Source organism: Macrosteles quadrilineatus, unplaced genomic scaffold, assembly GCF_028750875.1.
Source record: "Macrosteles quadrilineatus isolate MER2022 unplaced genomic scaffold, UCM_ALF_1.0 Scaffold_1__1_contigs__length_201487025, whole genome shotgun sequence".
Classification (NCBI taxonomy): Eukaryota; Metazoa; Arthropoda; class Insecta; order Hemiptera; family Cicadellidae; genus Macrosteles; species Macrosteles quadrilineatus.
The window spans coordinates 130,606,680-130,630,656 of NW_026542594.1; the positions used below are offsets into that span (position 1 = coordinate 130,606,680).

The following is a 23,977-nucleotide window of genomic DNA, read 5'->3' on the forward strand; positions in this document are numbered from 1 at the left end:
ATTGTTTTCGTCAAAATTTTCGAGTTTGAGTTTTGAGTGGATATATTCGTTTTGGGTCCCCCTGGACCCAAAAAAGTGGTTTTCGAAGTGATGTCTGTGTGTGTGTGTGTGTGTGTGTGTGTGTGTGTGTGTGTGTGTGTGTGTTTGTATTCACCGAATAGTGGCATCCTTCACAGGCACACGGCCGTACTGTGGCACCTTCAAAAATTGTGGCACCTTTTTCAGGGTGCCACAGCTAATTCGATCATTTTTGAGGTTTTCCAGCATTATTACGTCGTTTAAACATCACATGCCACAATTGAGTATTTTTGAACTCGTTGATGTGAGTTTAAGTAGCGCAGGTACACACCGAATTGTGGAACACGAAACCATACAGGTAGCTAGCGCGCCTCGCGCCGTCCGCCGGAACTATAACTTTCCTAATGCTACGTTGCCAATTCTCGCGCCAGCCTACACTCGAAATAGTGGCACCATGCCACAATTCAGTATATATCAACAGTGTGTGGACAGGATGCCACTTAATGAGCTGTAGAGCTTGAGCAGTGTGTAGAACAGTGCAACAAGCAACTAATAATACTATACTGCCACGTACTATAAAACAATTTAAGTACCATAAATAATATACTTTTGCTCCGAGTGGTGAACAATGTTTTACATTACAAATAATTTGTGTAGTAAATAATAATTTAAATTGATTTACCTAACCCGCCATGTTAAACTTCCCTATACCAAGCGTGATGTATACAACTTCCTTACTTCTCGAGTGATGTAAAGTATCAAAAACTCACTCGGTGATGTAAAGAAACCCATTTAAATAACATTGAGTGCTTAACTTAAAAAATATAACTCTATGGAGCCAACGATGTTCAACGCTAGAAATCAGCTGTGCGCTTGAATGTTATTATTACGCTTTAAAGTATTTTCCTACCTAACCTAGCTTTTGTTAGTAAAAGAACGTTACTGATAGAAGATGAGTGAAATGGATAATGAAAAATATTGTACGTAAACCCATGTTTATTGTCGGGTCAGGTAAAATCTTGTACGTTACACGTTACGCAAGAGCGTGCTGTTTACATCACTTAGGTGAATTATACAACTCGCTTCCGCTCGTCGCACAACATTCACCTGCGTGAAGTAAAAACGCTCTTACTACACTTGCAATGTAAATAGCTATTACGCAACCATTAAAAAATTGATTTTTGTTTACAAACATAAATTGGTAACGTAGTTATTTTGTATGAATTGAATTTGTACACTGAAACGATAACAATGTTTGAGGTTAGAACTCTATATAAGTTGTCCTAGACTGCTTTTTTTATCTTACAAACTATTTCGTGCTGATACATCTATTTTTTTAACATTTTAGTCATGTTGACAAAACTTTTGTGCAAAAAAAACAAAACAGTTTGTTGTTTGTCTTTGTTTGCTTTTGTTGATAACGTTATGTTTAATAAAGAATTTGAATGATTCCTGAGTTTAACTGCTAAAGGCAGCAAACATGTTTATGAATAAATATTGGTTTATTATGGTAGCTTTGGTTTTTTGGTTAATGCTGATAACAAGGGTCAGGTCCAAATTCACCAACATTTTTGGTGTCGTTTCTAATGTCCAAATTCACCAACTTTCTACCTTTAGCAGGTACGATATTTCTCCCGGCGGGCGGGGAAGGAATTCCCTCCGAATAGTTTGCCATCGCCTGCTTCGTCTCGTCTCGGCGAGAGTGTACTGTAACCTAACCTAACCTAACTTAACCTAACCTAACCTAACCAAACCTAACCTAACCAAACCTAACCAAACCTAACCTAACCTAACCTAACCTAACCTAAAGCTGCCTGAAACAATCACAGCTTAAACAGTACTATTAGGGCTAAGCAGTACACTCTCGCCGAGACGAGACGGAGCAGGCGAGGGCAAACTATTCGGAATTACTTCTCCGCCCGCCGGGAGAAATATCGTACCTGCTCCAGGTAGAAAGTTGGTGAATTTGGACATTAGAAACGACCCCAAAAATGTTGGTGAATTTGGACGTAGCCGATAACAAGGCTTCCCCGATTGAAATACAGTATTGGAAATTGTCTTCGTCAAATAAGAAAAGGCAAAAAATGGTGTGTTGAGATACCCTACCCAGTTATTATTTCTAAGTCTATGCTCATTTTGTAAAGGTTTAACAAAATTATTCTTAAGTAAAGGCATCCCATTGACAGAACTTGGACCTAAATTTGTTTGTGATCAACATTAAAAAACCACTATTAGCCTAGTGTAAGTATGTGGTGTTAATCCTCCTAAAGGTGCGATTGATTTACATATTCTACCAAAAAAGGGCCTAGTCAACGTCTAATTACCAACTATTTTGCGGCTAGTTAGGGTTCCATTACCCAGTTATCGAAACTAATCACGACATAAATATTTTTGGTTCGTTTAAATACCTGTACGAACCTACTTTATCTCTATTCCCAAATTGTTTTCTAAGAGTAACCGTTGAGGTTATTCCACTTCATACAAAATATTGATTAAACACTACAATAAATCTCAAATATAAATGTTAGTAAATTAAAAAAAAAATTGGAATAAATCTTTTACATATGTTTTGAAATAAAAACAAAGAAGATCTTCTTTTAATCTTGAATCGTTTCTTAAATCTTGAAAACAATTTATTTCAACTTTGACATAACTAAAAAGTCTTGATTATTAAAGGTAACGTTATCCCTTTATATAGTTGGTTTTATACAGGGTGACAAAAAAAGTCTGGAAACGGTTTAATATCTTTTTAACTAAATTTGTTAGAAAATTCAAACCTTTCACATCAACTTATATGTATGAAAACTACTTTTTTCAATCATTGCCATAATTTGACCTTCACCAGGGGACGGCCCACGAGGAGTAGATACATAATCTTTAATGTAAGCATAGGTTGATATGCACATAATTTTAAAGGTCTGGTCAAGTGGAGTTCATTACCGGAAACCGCGTCAAAAAAGGTTCATCCGTTACAAAATGGCGGCTGTTTAAAGTTCTTGCGGAATATACCTGCAGAGACCTTAGTATTGGTAAATACTCATAGTCAACTTTAGCAGGGAATTCTGAAACACGGTTAAATTTGTTTTGAAGATTGAATACTATTAATCTATGACCTAGTTGACTTTAAAATACAGTTTAAGCTCTCAAGCTAATGTTTAATACGAGTATTTGCCCATACTAAGGCCTGTGCAGGTATATTTCACAAGAACTTTGGACAGCTGCCATTTTTTAACGGATTAACCTTTTTTGACGCGGTTTCCGGCAATGAACTCCACTTGACTAACCTTTTAAAATGATGTGCATATCAACCTATGCTTACATTAAAGATTATGTACCTACTCCTCATGGGTCGTCCCCTGGTAGAGGTAAAAAAATGACAATGCTTGGAAAAAGTAGTTTTTATACATGTAAGTTGATGTGAAAGGTCTGAATTTTCTAACGGACATAGTTAAAAAGATATTAAACCGTTTCCAGACTTTTTTGCCACCCTGTATAGTATACATTACATTGCAGAATTGACTGGCAAATGAGTAATCCTAATGTAAGCTTACTTGCTAATGATAAAATCACGATCAGCTGGATTGAAGTAAACCAAAATCAGCAGTAAATGCCTTCTAATGCTATTCTTATGGAGAACATTGTACGTTATATCTAATTTTGTGTTAAGATTTTGGGAAATTCACTATTTTTCCCGCCGTCACGGGATAAAGACCTTTAATTTGAGCCCTCTCACGTCGTTCTACGACTTCCCAGTCGCCCACAATTTTTACGCAAAGAATCGGCTTACGTAATTAATATATAGATTCCCATGAAACTGATAATTTACCCAGCACATTAAGGCCTTTATTCCAAGTATCTCAGTTCGTAAACCATACATACAATGTGACGATAAAATATCAACAAAATAGCATGTAGTTTTATGTAATCCTCACGACATTTCATTTGGTCCATTGATTTTAAATCCAATAATTGTAAAAATTATTGGAGCATTGAAAAAAACTTCATATAAAATCCTTACACTAATAAAAGACGACGTCATGAGCGCGGGAAATGAGCTACAGCGGCTAGGGCATAGCCACATGAATACAGAACGGAATGAAGGAACTAGAACGGAGAACTGGCAACAGCGCACGCGAGAAGTAGGGGGCGCGCACACACCGCTCAAGCACTACAACGCATTAGTGGCATTCTGTCCACACACTGTTGATATATACCGATTTGTGGCATGGTGCCACAATTTAAAAACTGGAATGTTAGATGTTAAAATGGAGTGTTCATTAAAAATATCGATGCAGACATGTTTCTACCACCTTCCTTCATCCACTGGTGGCCGCAGGTTGAAAGATGCCACAATTAGGTGTTTGCGAGTATTCGGTAAAACCCCGTATGTGTGTGTGTGTGTGTGTGTGTGTGTGTGTGTGTGTCTGTGTGTCTGGATGTGTACAGAGCTAGAGACTACACCTGTGGTCCGATTTCGATGAAATTTGGTATGTAGGTTCTAATCCATGGTATCTCCAGGTGTTTTTTTCATTTTTTAGAAATTTTGATTTTTAATGGGGATTTTCCCATAAAAACCCATAAAAAACCGGAAAAATCGGATTTTCTCAAAAATGGCCCGAACGATTTTGATTAAAATTTAGTATGTTGTAGCCCTTTAAATTCTAAACAAAATGGTGCAAATCCCATTTCTGTAAAAATTACGGTTCAAAAGTTATGGTAAATTATGTTATTTTCCCATAAAAACCCCATAAAATAACGAAAATAGGATTTTAGACAAAAATCCAGTTTTGATTTAACATAGTAGGTTATGGTCCTTACAATTTTGATAGTTTTTTTCATTTTTTAGAAATTTTGATTTTAGATGGGGATTTTCCCATAAAACCCCATAAAATAACGGAAAAATAGGATTTTCCAAAAAAGGCCCGAACGATTTTGATTAAAATTTAGTATGTTATAGTCCTTTATATTCTAAACAAAATGGTACAAATCCCTTTTCTGTAAAAATTACGGTTCAAAAGTTATTGTAAATTATGTTATTTCCCCATAAACACCCCATAAAATAACGGAAAAATAGGATTTTCCAAAAAATGGCCCGAACGATTTTGATTAAAATTTAGTATGTTATAGTCCTTTATATTCTAAACAAAATGGTACAAATCCCTTTTCTGTAAAAAATACGGTTCAAAAGTTATTGTAAATTATGTTATTTCCCCATAAAATAACGGAAAAATCGGATTTCCCAAAAAATGGCCCGAACAATTTTGATAAAAATTCAGTATGTTATAGTCCTTTAAATTCTGAACTAAATTGTAAAAAACCCATTTCCGTATATTTACTCTCACCGTTTACACATGATAAAGGTTGTTGACAAACTTGTGGGAGAAAGTATGTGTCAGAATGCTGATACCGTTTATTTTAGTGTGCTCTAGTGGCGAATCGGTTCGTCGTAGAAACAAACATTATATAGGAAACTTGTAGTAAATTTTGTCATCTTAACTTTTACAAAGCAGGATTTTCTCAAAAACCCATACTTACCGAGATTTGCCCGAAAAACCAAAAAAAGTGCCCAAATTTTAAGGGTTTTCACAAAATAACCAATGTTCCGGGCAAAATATCTGTCAGCAAACCTCATATTCGTGTTCAGCGACCCAAAAAACATAAAGTAAAGAGATGATTAGGACTGTACCTAAACTTTCCGCTAACTTTCCTATTATGCCTAGACTATAAATAAAATCTATATATAAAGCCAAAAGTACCCATGAACTTTTGAGAAAACTACAAGTCACACCCCCATAAACCATATACTTAAAATGTTTGTCATGACGAGAAACCTTGCGCAAAATTATCCATTATTTCATAAATTGCCCTATAAGGTCGTAATTGCTTTCCAAAGGGAACTTTCCATTTACCTAATGTTAAAAATACCTCAGCTGTTATTATTTGTTTGTATTACCATTACTGTATTCTGTTTTGTTTATTTCATCTTAACTTAACCAATCAATAGTTTTATTAATACTAATGTAGTAAAACGGGGTGGAGCCCGTGGGTAACAGCTAGTATTTATAAAATACATATTTGTGCTACTATATGCGTCCTCATCCTGACCACTTGCAATCACTCTTGAATTTCCACGTTCCAACTGATAATGCCAGCCTCAAAAGAGCTCTTGCCATTTTGCCCTATTACGCAAAGTGGATTCCTAAATTCACTAAGAAGGTTCATTATCTTACTACAGTCATATCTTCCCAGTAGGCAGTAACGAAAGATTGTCTTTTAAGACATTAAAATAAGAAATAGCAAACTCCAGTATGTCTGCAGTTGAAGAGAATATTCCGTTTACTGTGGAAAGGAAACAGATACATCTGAATTAGCTATAGCGGCTACTCTTTCACAAGCTGGAAGGCCAATGCGTTTCTTTTCAAGAACCCTAACTAAGAGTGAACAGCATCTACCTACTGTGGAAAAAGAAGCCATCACAATATTCGATTCAATAATGAAATGGAGAAATTTCCTGATTGGAAGACGGTTTGGATTAATTATTACGGACCAGAAATCTGTCTCTTATAAGTTCAATCAGAAATACGCAGGAAAGGTTCACAACAAGATTTTAAAGTGGCGATTGGAACTAGCACCTTTCTCTTACGACATAGTGTACTGTTCTGGCAAGGAAAATATAGTAGTAGATGCATTTTCACGAGTTTCATCTTCCATCTCTTGTAGGGTTTCCGAAAAACACCATAAAATTCATTAAGACATTGGGCATCCTGGACCTGGAATATAGTACGGATGGTTCACTTCTTAAAAAGTAAAAATCACCCTTACTCTGTCAAAGATGTCAGACGAATGACCGCTTCATGCTCTGTTTGTGCGGAAGTGAACCCTCGGTTCTACCAAAAACCCCCATCCATGGAAAGGCTCCTTTGTTTATGAGTTTTCAAGATAGCTGTTTGCTATTCCTTGCTTGGACACATCAGCATCTTCTGTCATCAAAGCCCTTACTTCAATCTTCACCATCTATGCCTGCTTTTGTCCACTCCAATCAAGGTTCTGCTTTCATGTTAAAAGAACTGAGTGACTTCTTACACTCAAAAGAAATCGCTTTAGTCGATCTTCACCTTTATAGCCCTCAAGGTAATTCTCAAGCTGAGCGATATAATGGAACGATTTGGAAGACTGTAACTTTTGTTCTATTGTATTGTTGTATCTATTGTAAGCTATTAATATTTTATTAAAAAACACTTTATTACCCTCCCTTTAGGCACCAAACCTAAGTACTCGTTAAACCTAAAATGTTATTTGAATAGATTTAATTGAAAATCAAATAAGGCAAATGGAAATTCGCTAAGTCTGCAGGTTTGCTGCGGCGGGAATATTTTTTATTTATCATGTTTTAAAATAAAACTACAAGTAAATCTCAAGAAACCTGCAAAAAATTGCAGAACACAATTCTTATTCCAAATAAATTTGTTTGGGTGTTTATCTATCTATCCATACTATTATATAAAAATCTAATGGTGTCTGTCTGTGTGTGTGTTACTTAATTACGTAAAAACCACTGAACCAACTGGGCTTAAATAATAAAAAAAAACTTTGGCTTTCAAAGTTCTGAGGTGAGAATTTTAAAAATAAATATGGATTATTGCTTACCATTTACATACAAAAGAAAAGACTTACTCTTGCATCTGTACTCTTGTGTGGATCTGTAATGGTGTTGTACAACTATATGATACAGTAATTCTATTTATACAAAAGTCCATAGGGGTTTTGTTAAATTATCCTTAGAACACAGTTATTATGTGAATATTTCCAGTATCTTGTACGGCAGTAGAACACGCCACAAATAATTTTTGGGATTGACAAACCTATATTACTCAGAAGATTAGAGCAATTACAGTTTTAGTATTACATTGAACATATTTGATTATATTATACATCACAGAATTTGGAAAGTTTTTTCTGTTCATATTGTGGACTCTGCCTGATACTCCAACCTGCCATTTTTACTCGGCCCAAGGTTTTCTTACCATATAAACTACATTCCCTGAACAGAGGCGTAACAAATTTTTACGGGCCCCCCTGCAAACTTATTTTTTTGCCCCCCCCCCTCATGAGTTATTTATAGACCACCAATACAACATAATCAAACGCCCTCCCCCTCCCACCAGAGTATTTTTTGGACCACCTATACAATCTTCAAGCAGATTAATCATAAAATGAGTGGTAAATAAATTATGAACAAAATATTAAATTAAAATATAAAATTGTGAGTTATGTTCCATAAAAGGGTACGTGTTAAGTATTTTCAGTCGTGGTTTGATGGAAGTGTTACATCACTACATAATTATATCAGTTTTAGTGTTTGTAAATAGTTTTGAAATCAAATAAAAAACCCTCATTTTCCATCCGTCTATCAGAATGTTTATATCAAAGAGGTTAAAAACTTTATATTTAATTTATCACACATGTTATCCATTTTTATTACCCTGATAATTAGACTAATTCGTTAATTACAAGGCAAAATGTGGTTCGAATTCCCCTATTAACCACCTTAGGCCCCTTAGTTGCCTTTTGCTGTATTAGCTATTAATTAACATCTGTGTCTAAGGAATATGTCGGCCTTAGTCCCTTTCAAAACTAAAAGGTTGGGCCACTCATCTCCATTAATTCTTGGCTTAAAATACCTACATTGGTATGGTCGCCATTTCAAAGTAAATTATTAAAGTCAATCAATCAATTATTTAAGATGGGGACGCCAATATGTGCGTATTTTAACCCAAATATGACTGAAGGATGAGAAAGTATTAATTTATTAGGTTAGTTTAACTCTTTGGTTATAATCTACTCATACACTAAGAGCTGGTTAGTTTAATAGATTGACTTACTTTAATCACAGGCTAAAATAGCCTATTGCATTTTAGATTTTATCTTTGTATGGATTTCAAGCGTCTTATTATGTTGTAAGCATTTATCTTACAACTAATGTCTTTAGTAATGGTTAATTGTGGAGCTAACAAACACAGTCAGTAGAGTAGCAGTATATTGTATTTAACAAAACACAATCAATATTAGGACAAAGCTAAAATGTAAAATACCGGTAATACAATATTAAATGCCCCAGCCAACGTTCATGACTCCAGGCTCCAAAGTAACAAAATGTTTGCAGACGACATAAGCAGTGTACGAAATCACCGAGAAGTAAAATATTTCTCGGTGACGAAAGTAAAATTGCATAATAATCAAAGACCCACGTTATAACATGTTAAATTTGTTACCTTAGTTCGTTATCACTGAAGAGGCCTAACGAAATTAAACGATAACTGATATCAACATACGAGGCATGTTTTTTAAGTAAGTACCGTTTTTAAACTTCTCCGTTCCAGCGCTGCGATTGGCATTTTGGACATTTGCGCTGTATACGTGCATCTATTGGCAAGCCCTAGCCGGAAATTCGACAACAATCGGCCGTGTTTACATCGGTATCGAGCATTCAAAATGATGCCGCCAATTGAGACTGCCGCCGACTGTGAAGTGCGCGCTGTAATTAGATTTTTATGTTCTAAAGGTGTGAAAGCCATTGGAATTTGTCAACAGATTAGTGAGGTGTATGGCGAGAACATTTATGAGTGACGGAATGGTACACAAGTGGGTAAGGGCATCTAAAGACGGCCCCACCAACGTCCATGATGAGCAACGCACTGGGTACTGGGGACAGTGACGCTGCCCAGTGCGTTGCTCATGATGGGCGTTGGTGGGGCTGTCTTCAGATGCCCTTCTGTGTTCGCTGGCCCTTACCCACCTGCGTACCATTTTGTCACTCATAAATGTTCTTGACATACACCTCACTAATCTGTCGATAAGTTTCAATGGCTTTTACACCTTTAGCACCTAAAACTCTAATTACAGCGCGCACTTCATAGTCGGCGGCAGTCTCAATTGGCGGCATCATTTTGAATGCTCGATACCAGATGTAAACACAGCCGATTGTTGTCGAATTTCCGGCTAGGGCTTGCCAATAGATGCACATATACAGCGAAAATGTCCAAAACGCCATTCGCAGCACTGCAACGGAGAAATTTAAAAACGGTACTTACTTAAAAAACATGCCTCGTATTATTAATAACATCAATGTTATTACTTGTTCAATACAATTATTGAATAAATGAACTCCAATATTTCGGGCCCACTCGTCTCACGGGCCTCTCCGCTCACCGTTTCCCGCTCACCAGTTCGCGGGCCCCCTCAGCTCCCGGGCCCCCCCGCATCGCGGGCCCTGCGGGCACTTCTGTTACGCCACTGTCCCTGAATAATCTTGGTTCTGCTCAAATGAGGCAAGCCCAAAGTGCAGTAGCAAAAGTGCTTTGGTGAAAAATATGTATGGTTTTGATATAACCATTTATAACTTAACTCTTCCCGTACGGGCAAAATCGTGACATAGAACAAAAAAAACTATGGGAAAAAATAAAAATTAATTTTCCTTATTTGTGTTTTTTTATACAAGTATACATAAAATAAACACAATGGAACACTTAATACTGTAAAAATAAGTATGTAAGTAAATAAGGAGGGACGGGTTCAATCCCCGGCACATCCACTAAACATTTATTCTCTCGTGACTCTCTCGTAAAATGCCACTGGCATAGAAAAAATAAACGGTATCAGCATTCTGACACATACTTTCTCCCATAAGTTTGTCAACAACCTTTAACATGTGTAAGCAGTGAGAGTAAATATACGGAAATAGGATTTGTACAATTTTGTTCAGAATTTAAAGGACTATAACATACTAAATTTTTATCAAAATCGTTTGGACCATTTTTGGGAAAATCCAATTTTTACGTTATTTTATGGGGTTTTTATGGGAAAATATCATAATTTACAATAACTTTTGAACCGTAATTTTCACAGAAATGGTATTTGTACTATTTTGTTCAGAATATAAAGGACTATAAAATACTACATTTTTATCAAAATCGTTCGGGCCATTTTTGGGTAGATCCTATTTGTCCGTTATTTTATGGGGTTTTATGGGAAAATCCCCATTAAAAATCAAAATTTCTAAAAAATGAAAAAAAACTATCAAAATTGTAAGGACCATAACATACTATGTTAAATCGAAACCGGATTTTATTCTAAAATCCTATTTTTCGTTATTTTATGGGGTTTTTATGGGAAAATAACATAATTTACAATAACTTTTGAACCGTAATTTTTATAGAAATGGGATTTGTACCATTTTGTTCAGAATTTAAAGGGCTACAACATACTACATTTTTATCAAAATCGTTTGGGCCATTTTTAAAAAAATCCGATTTTTCCGGTTTTTTATGGGTTTTTATGAAAAAATCCCCATTAAAAATTAAAATTTCAAAAAAATGAAAAAAACACCTGGAGATACCATGGATTAGAACCTACATACCAAATTTCATCAAAATCGGACCACAGGTGTAGTCCCACACACACACACACACACACACACACACGCACACACCACAAACATCACTTCGAAAACCACTTTTTTGGGTCCAGGGGGACCCAAAACGAATATATCCACTCAAAACTCAAACTTGAAAATTTTGATGAAAACAATACTTTCTCCATACACTATGGTATAGGGGGAGAAAGTAAAAAGAAAAAAAAGCATGTTACCCTTATTGCAGTTATATATAATACTGTTAAGCATGTTATACGCTAAACTCATATGAAGGACGGGTACTATACTATACTTGTAACTTGATAAATTTATTATTATGTAAATTTATCAAGTTATTATAAATTATTTTGTAACTACAATGTTTTTATTAATTATCTTATACTTTAGGCCAAAATAGCAAATAGAAACTAAAGCTATTCCAAGATGAATTGCTGATAGGTGTGTAGGAGGAATCTGATGTAGCATAACAGTATATTTGTTACTTACTATGTGTACTGCACTGTTTACTTACCTTTTGAAGAAGTTCTTTAATATTAATTCCTCTGAAGTCTCTAGGGTTCAAATTTGCATTTTCAATATTTGCCAAAAAGTCAAAATCTCCAAATGTAATGTCTGCTAATGATCTTAATAACACTAGTACTTTGTCCATAGTAATGTTTCCCCGATATGGGACGTCTCTGGAAAAATACTTAAAATAAAACATGTCTTGTCAAATGCTCAGACAAAAGGCTAAAAAAATTATTATAGCTCAGTGAAAAAAGGTTAATTCTTAGTAAAAAAAAACAGGCAAATAGTTTTAAAACATATGGTTAAATTTGCCAAAACTAAACCTATACAGTTCCCATTAGTAATACAACTTATACTTCACCTTTCTGTCAATTTCAGTGCTCGTTGCCAGTCAACTCTGCTTGTGTCACATATTGTGAAAGAAGGAAAGGGGAATTTGAAACAGTCATAACGTGTAGTGGCAACAGTGGTTGTTACTGTCGGGTGTCTGTATGTTTCCCAAGAACCGTAGCTGACGACTGCAAATGACAAACTGGCAAGCAAAACCAGCACACCCCATAAGATCCTAAACATAATTAATCATGCTTCTGGCTTTTGTAATTATCAAATAATAATAAACTTGTAAACAATAAGACTTATGCAAGACTTAAGACAAAGCCTGACCAAATCAGTAGTTCAACCAAATTGGAAAATAATACAGTCGCAAACTGTCTTGAATAAAGTATAATAATAATAAAGCACATGTTTTCTTCAATTACTAGTGCACCTGTTGCTCGAATTCGAGCAATTGCAAAGCATTACAGGCGTTATTTCAAAACGAATAACCGTAAAAAATTCCGACGACTTAAAAGAGTCAACTCAAAGATAATGTAATCAATCACTCCACTCCAGTTATCGAAACTGATAACGAACTCTTTTTGAAAACGAACGTTCTTGTATGTATCGTGTGTTTACTATGAACAGCTGTAATTAATAGAAATTATTTGTCTGATTAGTAAACAAAATATTTTTCCTACAGTCACCCGACAAAGTTGGCTTCCTTGTACTGTTTATAGTACAGAAAGATGCTAATTGCTGCATATTTATACTTTGTCGTACGGTTTATACTTTGGCGCACATCAGGATTCCAACAAAACACAAATCAGCCTGTTTCTATTATGCACGTAATCCGTGTACACTTGGAAATAGGTTGGCAACACTTAAAGATAATAATACTATGAGCAGCTGATTGACTATTATAACTACGATTTAACCTGTCATTTCGTGTTTATAGTTTATGTTCTCTTTTCGGTATTTCTGAACTTTCTGGACTTTTCTTTTAAACATTTTTAAAACATTCATACGATCTTAATAAAGAAGAAAATACCTTTAAAGCAGTTTTTTAGGCGCGGAAACCACTGCAAATTACAAAAATATACGGAACGATTTTCTCAAGTCACGGAGCACATTACTTGCCGAGGAAAAAAATAGCGGAGTGATACGGACCGGGGACTACTTTCTCTAGGGCACCTATTTGTGTTGCGAGCTGAACCTAAAAACATGTTGTATAGTGTTTGAAAGACTAATTTTATAAATGTTGCTCTCGTGTGCAGCAAAGTGCCACTTTGCTCACTAGCTACACAAATAACTATTCTTCATAAGAAATAGTTTCATGCTCAAACAAAAACAAAAAAAACTAATAAGGAAAATTTTCAACAAATAATTATGATTTTTTTTTCAGAAAGAGTTATTGACAGAAACTTGGTTAGAAGTCTATCAGGCGCCTGTAGATAAGAAATATGATGTTTTTTATAATATATTTAATCATAATTTTAATTTATTTTTCCCTAAAACCTTAACAGCGATAAATTGTTTTAAAAAAAGTAATTGGATTACTGAAGAAATAATAGGCAAAAAAGGCAGATTAAAGAATTAGAAATTTTATTTAGATTATGTAAGAATGAAAGTCTTAAGGTAACCATTAAAATGTCGAAAGCTGAATTAAAGCAATGCATTGATAAGGAAAAACATTTTTTTTCTATACAAAAGTAAATAATGCAAAGAATAAAGCAAAACAAACTTGGAAATTAATTAACTCAAAGGTAAACAACAAAAAGGTTTCAAAATGTAACATTGATATTTTGAGAGATGGTATATTTATTACTGACCCTCTTCAGGTCAGTAATAGTTTCAATGATTTCTTTGTGTCTGTGGTTGATAATTCTGTTCTTCCTAAAATTCTTCAAGGACAAGATAGTGTGGTGCATTCTCAGCATTTAGTTTCCATTAATTAATTCAAATTTAAGCAAATTGATGAGAAAGATTTTTAAAAATTAATATTATCTTTTGAAAACAAATATTCTACTACCGTCTATGATGATCTTTCAATTATTACTGTTAAAAAAGTTCTTTCTGCTATTTAAAAACTCTTCTACATATAGTAAGTTCTTCTCTAATTTCAGGCATTTTTCCTAATAAACTCAAAATAGCAAAAATTATTCCAGTTTTCAAAAAAGGGGAACCAAACGATGTTTCCTCTTACCAACCAATTTCACTTCTTCCAGTTTTTTCAAAAATCTTAGAAAAAGTTGTTTTTATACAATTGATGAATTTTTCAATGAAAATAACTTAATGGATTCAGAACAACATGGATTTCAGGTAAATCGACAGTCACTGCAGTTATTGAATTTATTGAAAGTATAATAAATGCAGTGGATAAGGGTGAAAAAGTAATTGGAATTTTTCTTGATTTAACAAGGGCAGTTGAACACATGAAAAGCTTATAGACACTTTATCAAAATTAGGTATTCATGACAAAGAATTAAATTGGTTTAGATCCTACCTCTTTCTTAGACAACAATATGTTGAGATAGAACATTATAAATCAGATTTCTCAAGTAAATATAATTACATCCAAAAATTTAGTTCACAGATGCAGACGGTCCGCCATGGAGTTCCGCAGGGGTCGGTGTTGGAGCCCCTCTTGTTCCTAATATACTTGAGGGGTCTGCCGGACTTGATGCCTGTTTACTTATCTGTCTGTATGCTGATGATACTAATATTACTATTCATGGAAATTCAAAAGAAAGTATTGAAGCATCATCATTGGTCAGTCTCTCCATCATAAAAAATTTTTAGATAGCAAAAACCTTCTTTTAAACCCTGAAAAATTTAATTTTGTATCATTTTCTAAAAAAAAAAAAAAAAAAACAAATTAAATCCAGACATACTCTTAGAAGATTATAAATTACAGCAGGTAGAACATTCAAAATGTCTTGGTTTAACAATTGATAAAAATCTAACCTGGGACAAACATGTTGGTTGATCATGTTATCAAAAAAATGTCGTCAGGAGTATCTGCTTTAAGACAAATGTATAAAGTTTGCAGCTTAAAAACATTAATATCAATATATTATGCCTTAGTCCATTCTAATTTAGCTTATGGTATCAGTATATATGGAGCAACTACTTCAAAAAACTTAAAAAGGATTTTAGTGTACCAGAAAAGGGCAATTAGGGCAATGTTTAATTTGAAAAGGAAAGTTTCGGTAAAACATCTTTTTACCGATCTTGGAATACTGTTCCAACTATATATCTGACTGTTCATGGACTATATATCTTCGAAACTATTATTTATGTGAAAAATATTACAAAAACTCAGGTATCTAGTAAAATTAGTCATAATTATAACACTCGTTCTCAGACTCAAATTGATAGACACAATCTACAGTTTTATAAAAAAGAAAATAAAATTCACAGGAAATAAATTTATGCCTCATCTACCAAAAACATTTCTAACTGAAAATTATACAAAAAGTTTAAAAACTGTCTGAAACAGTATTTGATTAAACTTACCCCTTATTTTCTTACAGATTTTTGAGAGAACAAATAAAATAAATATTCTGTTTTATATTTAGTTCCATATAAAACATTTTATTTTGTAAGATCTGACTCTATTCCTGTACTATTGTACTTAAATGAATGAAGGATATTTTGATTTGATTGATTGATTGATTGAATACATTGGGATTTTGATGGCCTGTGGGGCAAAGCCCGAGGACTTTTATTACAGGAATTGGTGAAAGGGGGCGTCTACACAACAAAAAATACTTAATTTTGACACATCGTTTGTAAAAATCTGTCCATTATTAACGGAGGAGTAGTGTTTCGTAGAAATCAAGGAGGATAATGTTGTTGGATTTCATCTTATCTTACTAATATTATAAATGTGAAAGTTTGTGTGTTTGTTTGTTTGAAGTTCAATCACGCATTAACTACTGGACGGATTGGACTGAAATTTGGCATGATGATAGCTCACATTCCCAATTAACATATAACATATAACCGGTAGGCATATTCTTATCCCAAAAATGTGCAGGTTTAATTTCAAAAAGGCCAACTGGACGGGTTTTAGGGAGATCATTGACAGAGAAATCGCCAATATCCCTCCACAACCTGATATGTGTGACTCCTTCGTTAAGCTTGTCCAGCAGGTCTCGAGAAAAATGATACCTAGAGGCTGTCGAACCCATTACATCGTAGGACTCTCTGAAGAGGCAAAGCCACTGCTAGAACGATACCAAGGTCTCTTTGACAATGATCCCTTTGCTGAGGACACACTTCTAGCAGGTGAAGAGCTTATGTCAGTCACAGTCATTGCCGAAAATCGCAAAACTAAGTGGTGTGATCTTGTGGAGAGTTTAGATATGCAGGTGAACAGCAGACGGGCCTGGAAGTTCCTCAAGAACATAAATGGAGATGCGACAAAACCAAAAGACAACTTTACAACAGTTACTGCCGATCAAGTCACTACCAACCTTCTCTTTTAAATGGCAAAACCTATGGAAGGAAATACCGGGAGCCTGTTGTGCGTGATGTGGCAAGTGAGAATCACTTCCTGGAAGAACCATTCACCATGTCCGAGCTAACTGCAGTCATAGACAATAGACAATAGACAATAGACAATTAATCTTTATTTACACATTCATTAAGAATAGTAGTAGCGTCAATTTACAATTTTTTCTAAATGTGTGGTTGAGGTGTTGTTTAGTCAAAGACCTGTTGATGGTATTCTTCTAAGGAATAGAAAGGTCGATTAATGAGCCATTGATGCAAAGCTGGTTTGAGGTCATCTTCTGACTTGCATCTTAGATCTGGAGGTAGCCTGTTGTAGATTTTCATTCCTGCGTATGAAGGTTTCTTTTCAAACTGTGCCGTGCGATGTTGTGGAAGGTTGTACTGCATGGTGTTTCTCAGGTTGTCTTGGTGCATTTCGCCACGCCTTGTAGGGTTATTTCTTACTGCAAATAACACAACTTTCTGGATGTAGAGTGCTACAAGGGTAAGTACTTTGAGTGACCTGAATGCTTCCCTGCAGCTGTCGAGTCTGTGGAGTCCTGCAGTTATTCTGACTGCCTTTTTTTGTTTTCTGAGAACTCTTTGCATGTTAGTGGCAGAGGTTCCACCCCATGCTACAAGTCCATATCTCATATGCGACTCGAAAAGTGCAAAGTATGCTACTTTTGTTGTCATGTCATCTGTTGCATTTTTTATATGTTTAAGAGCATAGATGGTTGAACTTAATTTTTTACATATATTGTCCACATGAGGGGTCCAGGTTAAATTCTTGTCGAGTGTGATGCCCAAAAACTTAGCTTCATCTTCCACTTCTACATCTGGGAGTCGAGGCACTTCTTGAGATTTAAGGCCAAAAGCTATTTGAGTTGTTTTAGACGTGTTTACTGCGAGATCATTGTTATAGCAGTATTGGTAGGCCATACTGAGTGACACATAGGATTTTACTTCTAGATTTTCAGCTAGTGGTTCATTAAACACTAAGGTTGTGTCATCAGCATACATAAGAGTAAGGCAGGCGTCTCCTATTTGTTGCGGCAAATCGTTGGTAAAAAGAATAAACAGTACCGGACCCATAACTGACCCTTGGGGAACTCCTCGATTTATTGGTTGAAAATTTGATCTTGTTTTTCTTATTAGGCTGTTACCTCTGTGCCTTAGTTCTACAAACTGACTCCTGTCTGTAAGGTAGCTTTGAAACCATTCTCTTACTATCCTTGATACCCCCAGGGAATCCAGCTTTTTAATGATTAGCTGGTGGTCAAGGCAGTCAAATGCCTTACTGAAATCAAGAAAGATTCCTGTTGTTAGATTTCCTTCATCTAGGCTGTCAATCAGGGTCTCAACCATCTGAATTATTGCTGTTGTTGTGGTTCAATCACGCATTAACTACTGGACGGATTGGACTGAAATTTGGCATGATGATAGCTCACATTCCCAATTAACATATAACATATAACATATAACCATATAATCATATGGTTTTTTTGGATTCCCTTTTGTAAATCCATGTTGCAGGTTGTTTAGTAGGTTGTGATTTGTGCAGTGGTCTAAATGTCTTTTTAAAACAACTTTTTCGTATATTTTGGAGAAGGTGGAAACGAGGGAAATTGGTCTGTAGTTGCTTGCTTCTAATGTGCTACCTTTTTTAAATTTCGGGTATACTTTAGTTATTTTAAGTAGTGAAGGAAAGATGCCTTGTTTTAGGGACTTATTTATCAAATCAGCCAATGGTAGTGCTAGTTCATTGCAGCAATGCTTAAGTATTTTTGACGAGATTTCATCAATTCCAGACGAGGTTTTTGCTTTAAGTTTGTTTATAATCATTTTAACTTCCTTCTCGTCTGTGCTTTGAAAGGAGGAAAACGGTGGACCTGTTTGAGTTACGTCAGGAGTTTGAGCTGTTTCCTTTAGGTGTTTTTGTTTCTCTACTGTTTTTTCTCCTACTTGTGTAAAAAATGTATTCAAATGCTCTGCAACATGGGTCACATTACTTATGAGTTGGCCATCTACTTGAAGGGTTATTTCATTTAGGGATGTTTCCTTTTTGGACCACACTGTGTTTATTGTTTCCCAGATAGCTTTAGATTTATTTTCAGCTTTCATCAACTGGTCAGAGTTAACCTTTTTCCGCATCGTTTTCAAGTACAGGTCATAGTTCTTTTTATTTTCAATAGAAACCCTTCTGTCATCTGGATTTCCCGTCACCTCAAACTTTCTTAGAGCTTTAAGAAATTTGGCTTTAAGTCTCACTGCTTCTGGGTCCATAGAGAATTTTAGTTTATGTTTTCTTTGTGTTTTTATCTTCTTTTGGGGGCAGGCTGCATTCATAGCTACTCTCACTATGTTACTAAAAGTTTTAAAAGCTTCTTCGGCATTGTTTATTGAGGTAGCACTAAGCCAGTTTTCTTGACTGAGAAGATACTTGAGGTCTTGCAGGTTTTTATTTTTTAGGCAGCGTCCAATTTGGGCTGGATAACTTGAGTTGATGTGTGAGTTGAAGTTTACAGTGCAGAGTTGAGCAGTATGATCCGAAAGTCCTGCATTGATGATTTCTGGAGTGAGTTGGTTTGTGTCCATATTTGTACATATCCAGTCAATGGAGGTTTGCATTGAACATGGAGGTTTGTTTTGGTAATGGAGGTTTGTTTTGTTTTGCCGTTGTTGGCATTACCAGCTTAAAGACTAATAGAGCCAGTGGCGGATTTACCTACGGCGCCGCCCCTAGGCCCGTTCGGCCAGCCGCCCCTTTGTGTTCTGCGATTGAGGAAAGGTTTCAGCGTAAAGCAATATTAAACTTCCCGTTGTTGGCATGCTTATTGATGCATTTTCCAGGAAAAACATAGTCACTATATGAGTAGGGCCTACTTTATATTAAAGTTGTATTAACAGGTTTTAAGAAAAACATATATTTTGTTGTTGAGACAAGAATAAATATGAATATGAATAGCCTAAATTAATCGCCGAACGCATTGCCGTTCTTGACAAAATTCAATTCAAATGTATTCAGCTTAAATTGGTTTTGTTTTGGTTTTTCTTCTACTTTCTATGAAATTATCTTACTAATATTATAAATGTGAAAGTTTGTGTGTTTGTTTGTTTGTGTGTTTGAAGTTCAATCACGCATAAACCACTGGACGGATTGGGCTGAAATTTTTCATGACGATAGCTTACATTCCCGATTAACATATAGACATATTCTTATCTTATCTCAAAAATCCTTTCGGGCTCCACCCCAGTGGCTCTGTAATTCCCCATGTTAACCTTATGAGTAGGCCTATTCATATTTAAAGGAATTAATTAAAGAATTTAGTCAGCTGTTTCAACTAAAAAAGTTGGTTCTATGATATGGAAAAGCATTAAAAAGTTACAAGATTTACCAACAGGGTGCAGCACTATATTTTTTTGCATTTATGAAAACAGCTAATTTGAACCTTTGACTATAAATAGTCAATGTTTGAACTAAGCAGCAACAAAAAACTGTGATTCGCAATGAGAACTGTCAAAGTAGGATTGTTTGCAGTTATGTTTATGTTTTTCATTTCATGAATAATTTGTGATATTTTGCGGATTGTTGATAATTTATTTTTCTCTATTGTTTAGGTGAAGTGGTAGAACATTATGGCTATGGTAGATGTACAATACTATAGAATACTGTAAATTTAAAAAAAGTGTCCTCCCTTATTGCAAACGCAAAGCTTGAGTATAACTGCAATAAGAATTTTATACTTATATTCCAGCCCCGTACGAAGGACGGGCTCTCTGCTAGTTAATACATATATATATATATTTAATTTAATTTATTTAACACGTAATAGGGCTGCTGATAATATATTAAATTAGGGTAGTAAAAGTACAACAGAGAACCCTAAAAATTATATTTCTAGTATATATATATATATATATATATATATATATATTCTAGTTAATTATATATTTTTGTATATATATATACAGGGTCTTTTTAAAAGAATGCCGGGATTTTTTTTGCTTAGGTAAAATTCAAGGCAACTAAACGTTTTATACGTAATATTGAAACTAAAATACCGGTAACTCAGTTTTGTTTCTCCTATAGCAAGGGAGGAAATTTTGACCTTCTTCTCTGGCTTATGCACAAGCTGTTGATTCAAAATGATTTAAGAACTAGCAGAGTTCCCGTCCTTCGTACGGGGTTGGAATATAAGTATAAAATGCTTTTTGCAGTTATACTAAGCTTTGCGTTTGCAATAAGGGAGGACACAGTTTGATAAAATTTGCTTTTTTAAATTTACAGTATATTCTATAGTATTACACATCCACCATAGCCATAATGTTCTACCACTTCACCTAAACAATAGTAAAAAATAAATTATCAACAATTCGCAAAATATCACAAATTATTTATGAAATGAAAAACATAAACATAACTGTAAACAATCCTACTTTGACAGTTCTCATTGCGAATCACAGTTTTTTGTTGCTGCTTAGTTCATATTAGCTGTTTTCATAAATGCAAAAAGAATATAGTGCTGCACCCTGTTGGTAAATCTTATAACTTTTTAATGCTTTTCCATATCATAGAAACAACTTTTTTAGTTGAAACAGCTGACTAAATTCTTTAATTCCCGTTAAATATGAATACTCATAAGGTTAACATGGGGAATTACAGAGCAACTGGGTTGGAGCCCGAAAGGATTTTTGAGATAAGAATATGCCTATATGTTAATCGGGAATGTAAGCTATCATCATGCAAAATTTTAGCCCAATCCGTCCAGTGGTTTATGCGTGATTGAACTTCAAACACACAAACAAACAAGCACACAAACTTTCACATTTATAATATTAGTAAGATTAGATAATCAAAATAGATTCATGAAATCTGGAACTGCTCAAATTGTGTGGTAAATAAGTCCAAGATAAATGTTGAAGTGAATTCTATGATATCTGTAGGCCAACTGGTTTACCAACCGAGAGCCAAGTTTAGTGTCACATCACCTTTTATAACATACAGATTACAGCTATCCTATATTGACCATGATGAGCTCATACCTCCTTCAGAAAATAAAGTTTTAATCCATAAATGTAATTAAATCATAGAAGATACCAAAAAATTATTTTAGACTGATATAGAAATCAGTAAAGCGTAAAGCTGGAAGTAAGTGATGATGTCATCGTTCCCACTAAGAGCGCTACCCACTGTGAAGGGGCCACGCACGCCGCCCGTAGTCGCGCCGCCCGTCACGTTACCCGCTGCCTGCCGCAGCCAGGCGCCCTTAGACGGCGGGCGCCCCTCAACGGCTGGTGCCCCTAGGCACGTGCCTAGTGTGCCTTATGGTAAATCCACCACTGAATAGAGCTCCAGGTATTGACGAGATCAGAGTCGAACAACTAAAGAACCTAGATAAAAATGCCATGCAATGGTTGTTGAGCCTCATGAACATGTGCGTAAGCCAAATGCATATACCAAAGGCATGGAGGAAAGCTCTTGTAGCTACACTGCTCAAACCTGGGAAAGATCCAAACGATCCTAAGATCTTTCGACCTGTTTCTCTCTTATGCCACACATATAAAATATTAGAACGTCTGATACTCAATCGAATCGGCGATTTTCTGGAACAAAAGATCATTCCACAACAGGCCTCAGGCTTTTGATCAGGCAAGTCTTGTTGTGGGCAAGTTTTAAACCTGACCCAGCACATTGAGGATGGGTTTGAGAGAAAACAGATCACGGGTGTCGCTTTTGTAGATTTAACAGCTGCCTACGATACCGTAAACCATCGAAGACTCTTGGGAAAAGTGTACAGCATTACCAAAGACTATCAGCTGACTTCAATGATAGGTACTTTTCTTCATAACAGCAGGCGGTTTTTCGTGTCCCTTCAAGGCAAGAAAAGTAGATGGAGGAATCAAAGAAATGGATTGCCTCAGGGTAGCGTCTTAGCCCTAGCTCTTTATAACATTTACATTAAAGACCAACTGTTCCCAAACGCTACACGCCAGTATGAATGAATGAATTAATTAAAAAAGTGCTTTATTGTACAAATTACATAAAAGTCTACCTCCATATGTACAACATATACAACACTAACTTGCACATAAAATAAAATACATAGGTACTGCTAAAATAAAAAACCTAACACTTATTAAACAATGGTCAATGTTGACCGTCTGTTTGGTTAGCAACATAAATACCTTCTCCTTAACAAAAAACAATTCCAACTGTACATTGATATAAAAGAACAAAAAAAAAAATCATTTATACACTTTTAACTTCATTTACAAAAACATTTTTTTTTTATAAAGAAAAAACAATCAAATAAGTAACGTCTAACTATGGTATATGCAGCAGAGAGTCGTATTAAAAATTAAATTCTTGGATTAAATCCCATCTATAAAACCATTAAAAATTTACAGAAAAAACTCCAATCCTCCCCATTCAAATATGAAATAAACTCAGCTTGAGCCAAGCAATGTCTACCCAACCATTTAAATCTAATGTTTTTTTTTTTAAATTGGACATTCTGCTAAATACTGTTTCATCTTGATTTAAATTACAAAGGGAGCAAAGCCCACTTCCATCGTTCCATGGTTTATAATTCAAATGAATCAGCTGAGCTCTGGCCTCAATAAGCCATGACACAAGTCCAATGTCAGCCTTATCACTCAGCAATGTCCTGCGGCCGCAAGGTCAAGGTCAAGGAGCAAGTACTGGTCTCGATATCGCGCTGTCATCGCTTGCCCTACACAAAAACCACGCCATCGCTCTCTCTCGCACTCGACCACTGTCGTAAGCTGTGCCACTACCCGCTCCCTCTGCTGTTGCCACGACTTAAAATCAATCTCAATATCGAGCTTTTTACCAAGTAATTTCCAAAGTGAAATACAACCAACATTCTTTGTAATAATTTCTCCTAACAAAGCTCTAGGCAAACGATATGTTGACATTTTAAACATGATTTTCTTTAAATAATTTATATTTTGACCTAATTGTGAATAAATGCAATTTTTCAAAATTTGTCTCTAAATACAAAACATAATTTTCTGTATTTCTAGACAATTTTAAGAACTTTCAACGGCTTCTACCTGTGCACTTTCGTAACAACCCCAAACTTGTACACGTCAGTATATATATGATACGGCGGTGGCGGCACAAGGTAGGAGTTTTGAAGAGGTGGAACAGAAGCTGACTATGGCTCTAAATGAACTTTC

The 23,977-nt window shown here is 35.2% G+C and overlaps 1 protein-coding gene across 5 annotated transcripts in view; it reads right to left on the bottom strand.

Moving 5' to 3' along the window:
• The window catches only part of LOC128984964 (pickpocket protein 19-like), a 100,319-nt gene extending 87,676 nt beyond the window's left edge, over window positions 1–12,643 (bottom strand). For all 5 annotated transcript variants that reach the window (XM_054404366.1, XM_054404360.1, XM_054404346.1 and 2 more), the window contains exons 1-2: window positions 12,318–12,643; window positions 11,961–12,126 (exon numbers count right to left, since the gene is read on the bottom strand). In XM_054404366.1, the coding sequence (XP_054260341.1) occupies window positions 11,961–12,126; window positions 12,318–12,529 (378 nt within the window). In that variant the 5' untranslated portion in view covers window positions 12,530–12,643. The remainder of the gene's footprint in view (window positions 1–11,960; window positions 12,127–12,317) is intronic.
• Window positions 12,644–23,977: the final 11,334 nt, after the last annotated feature.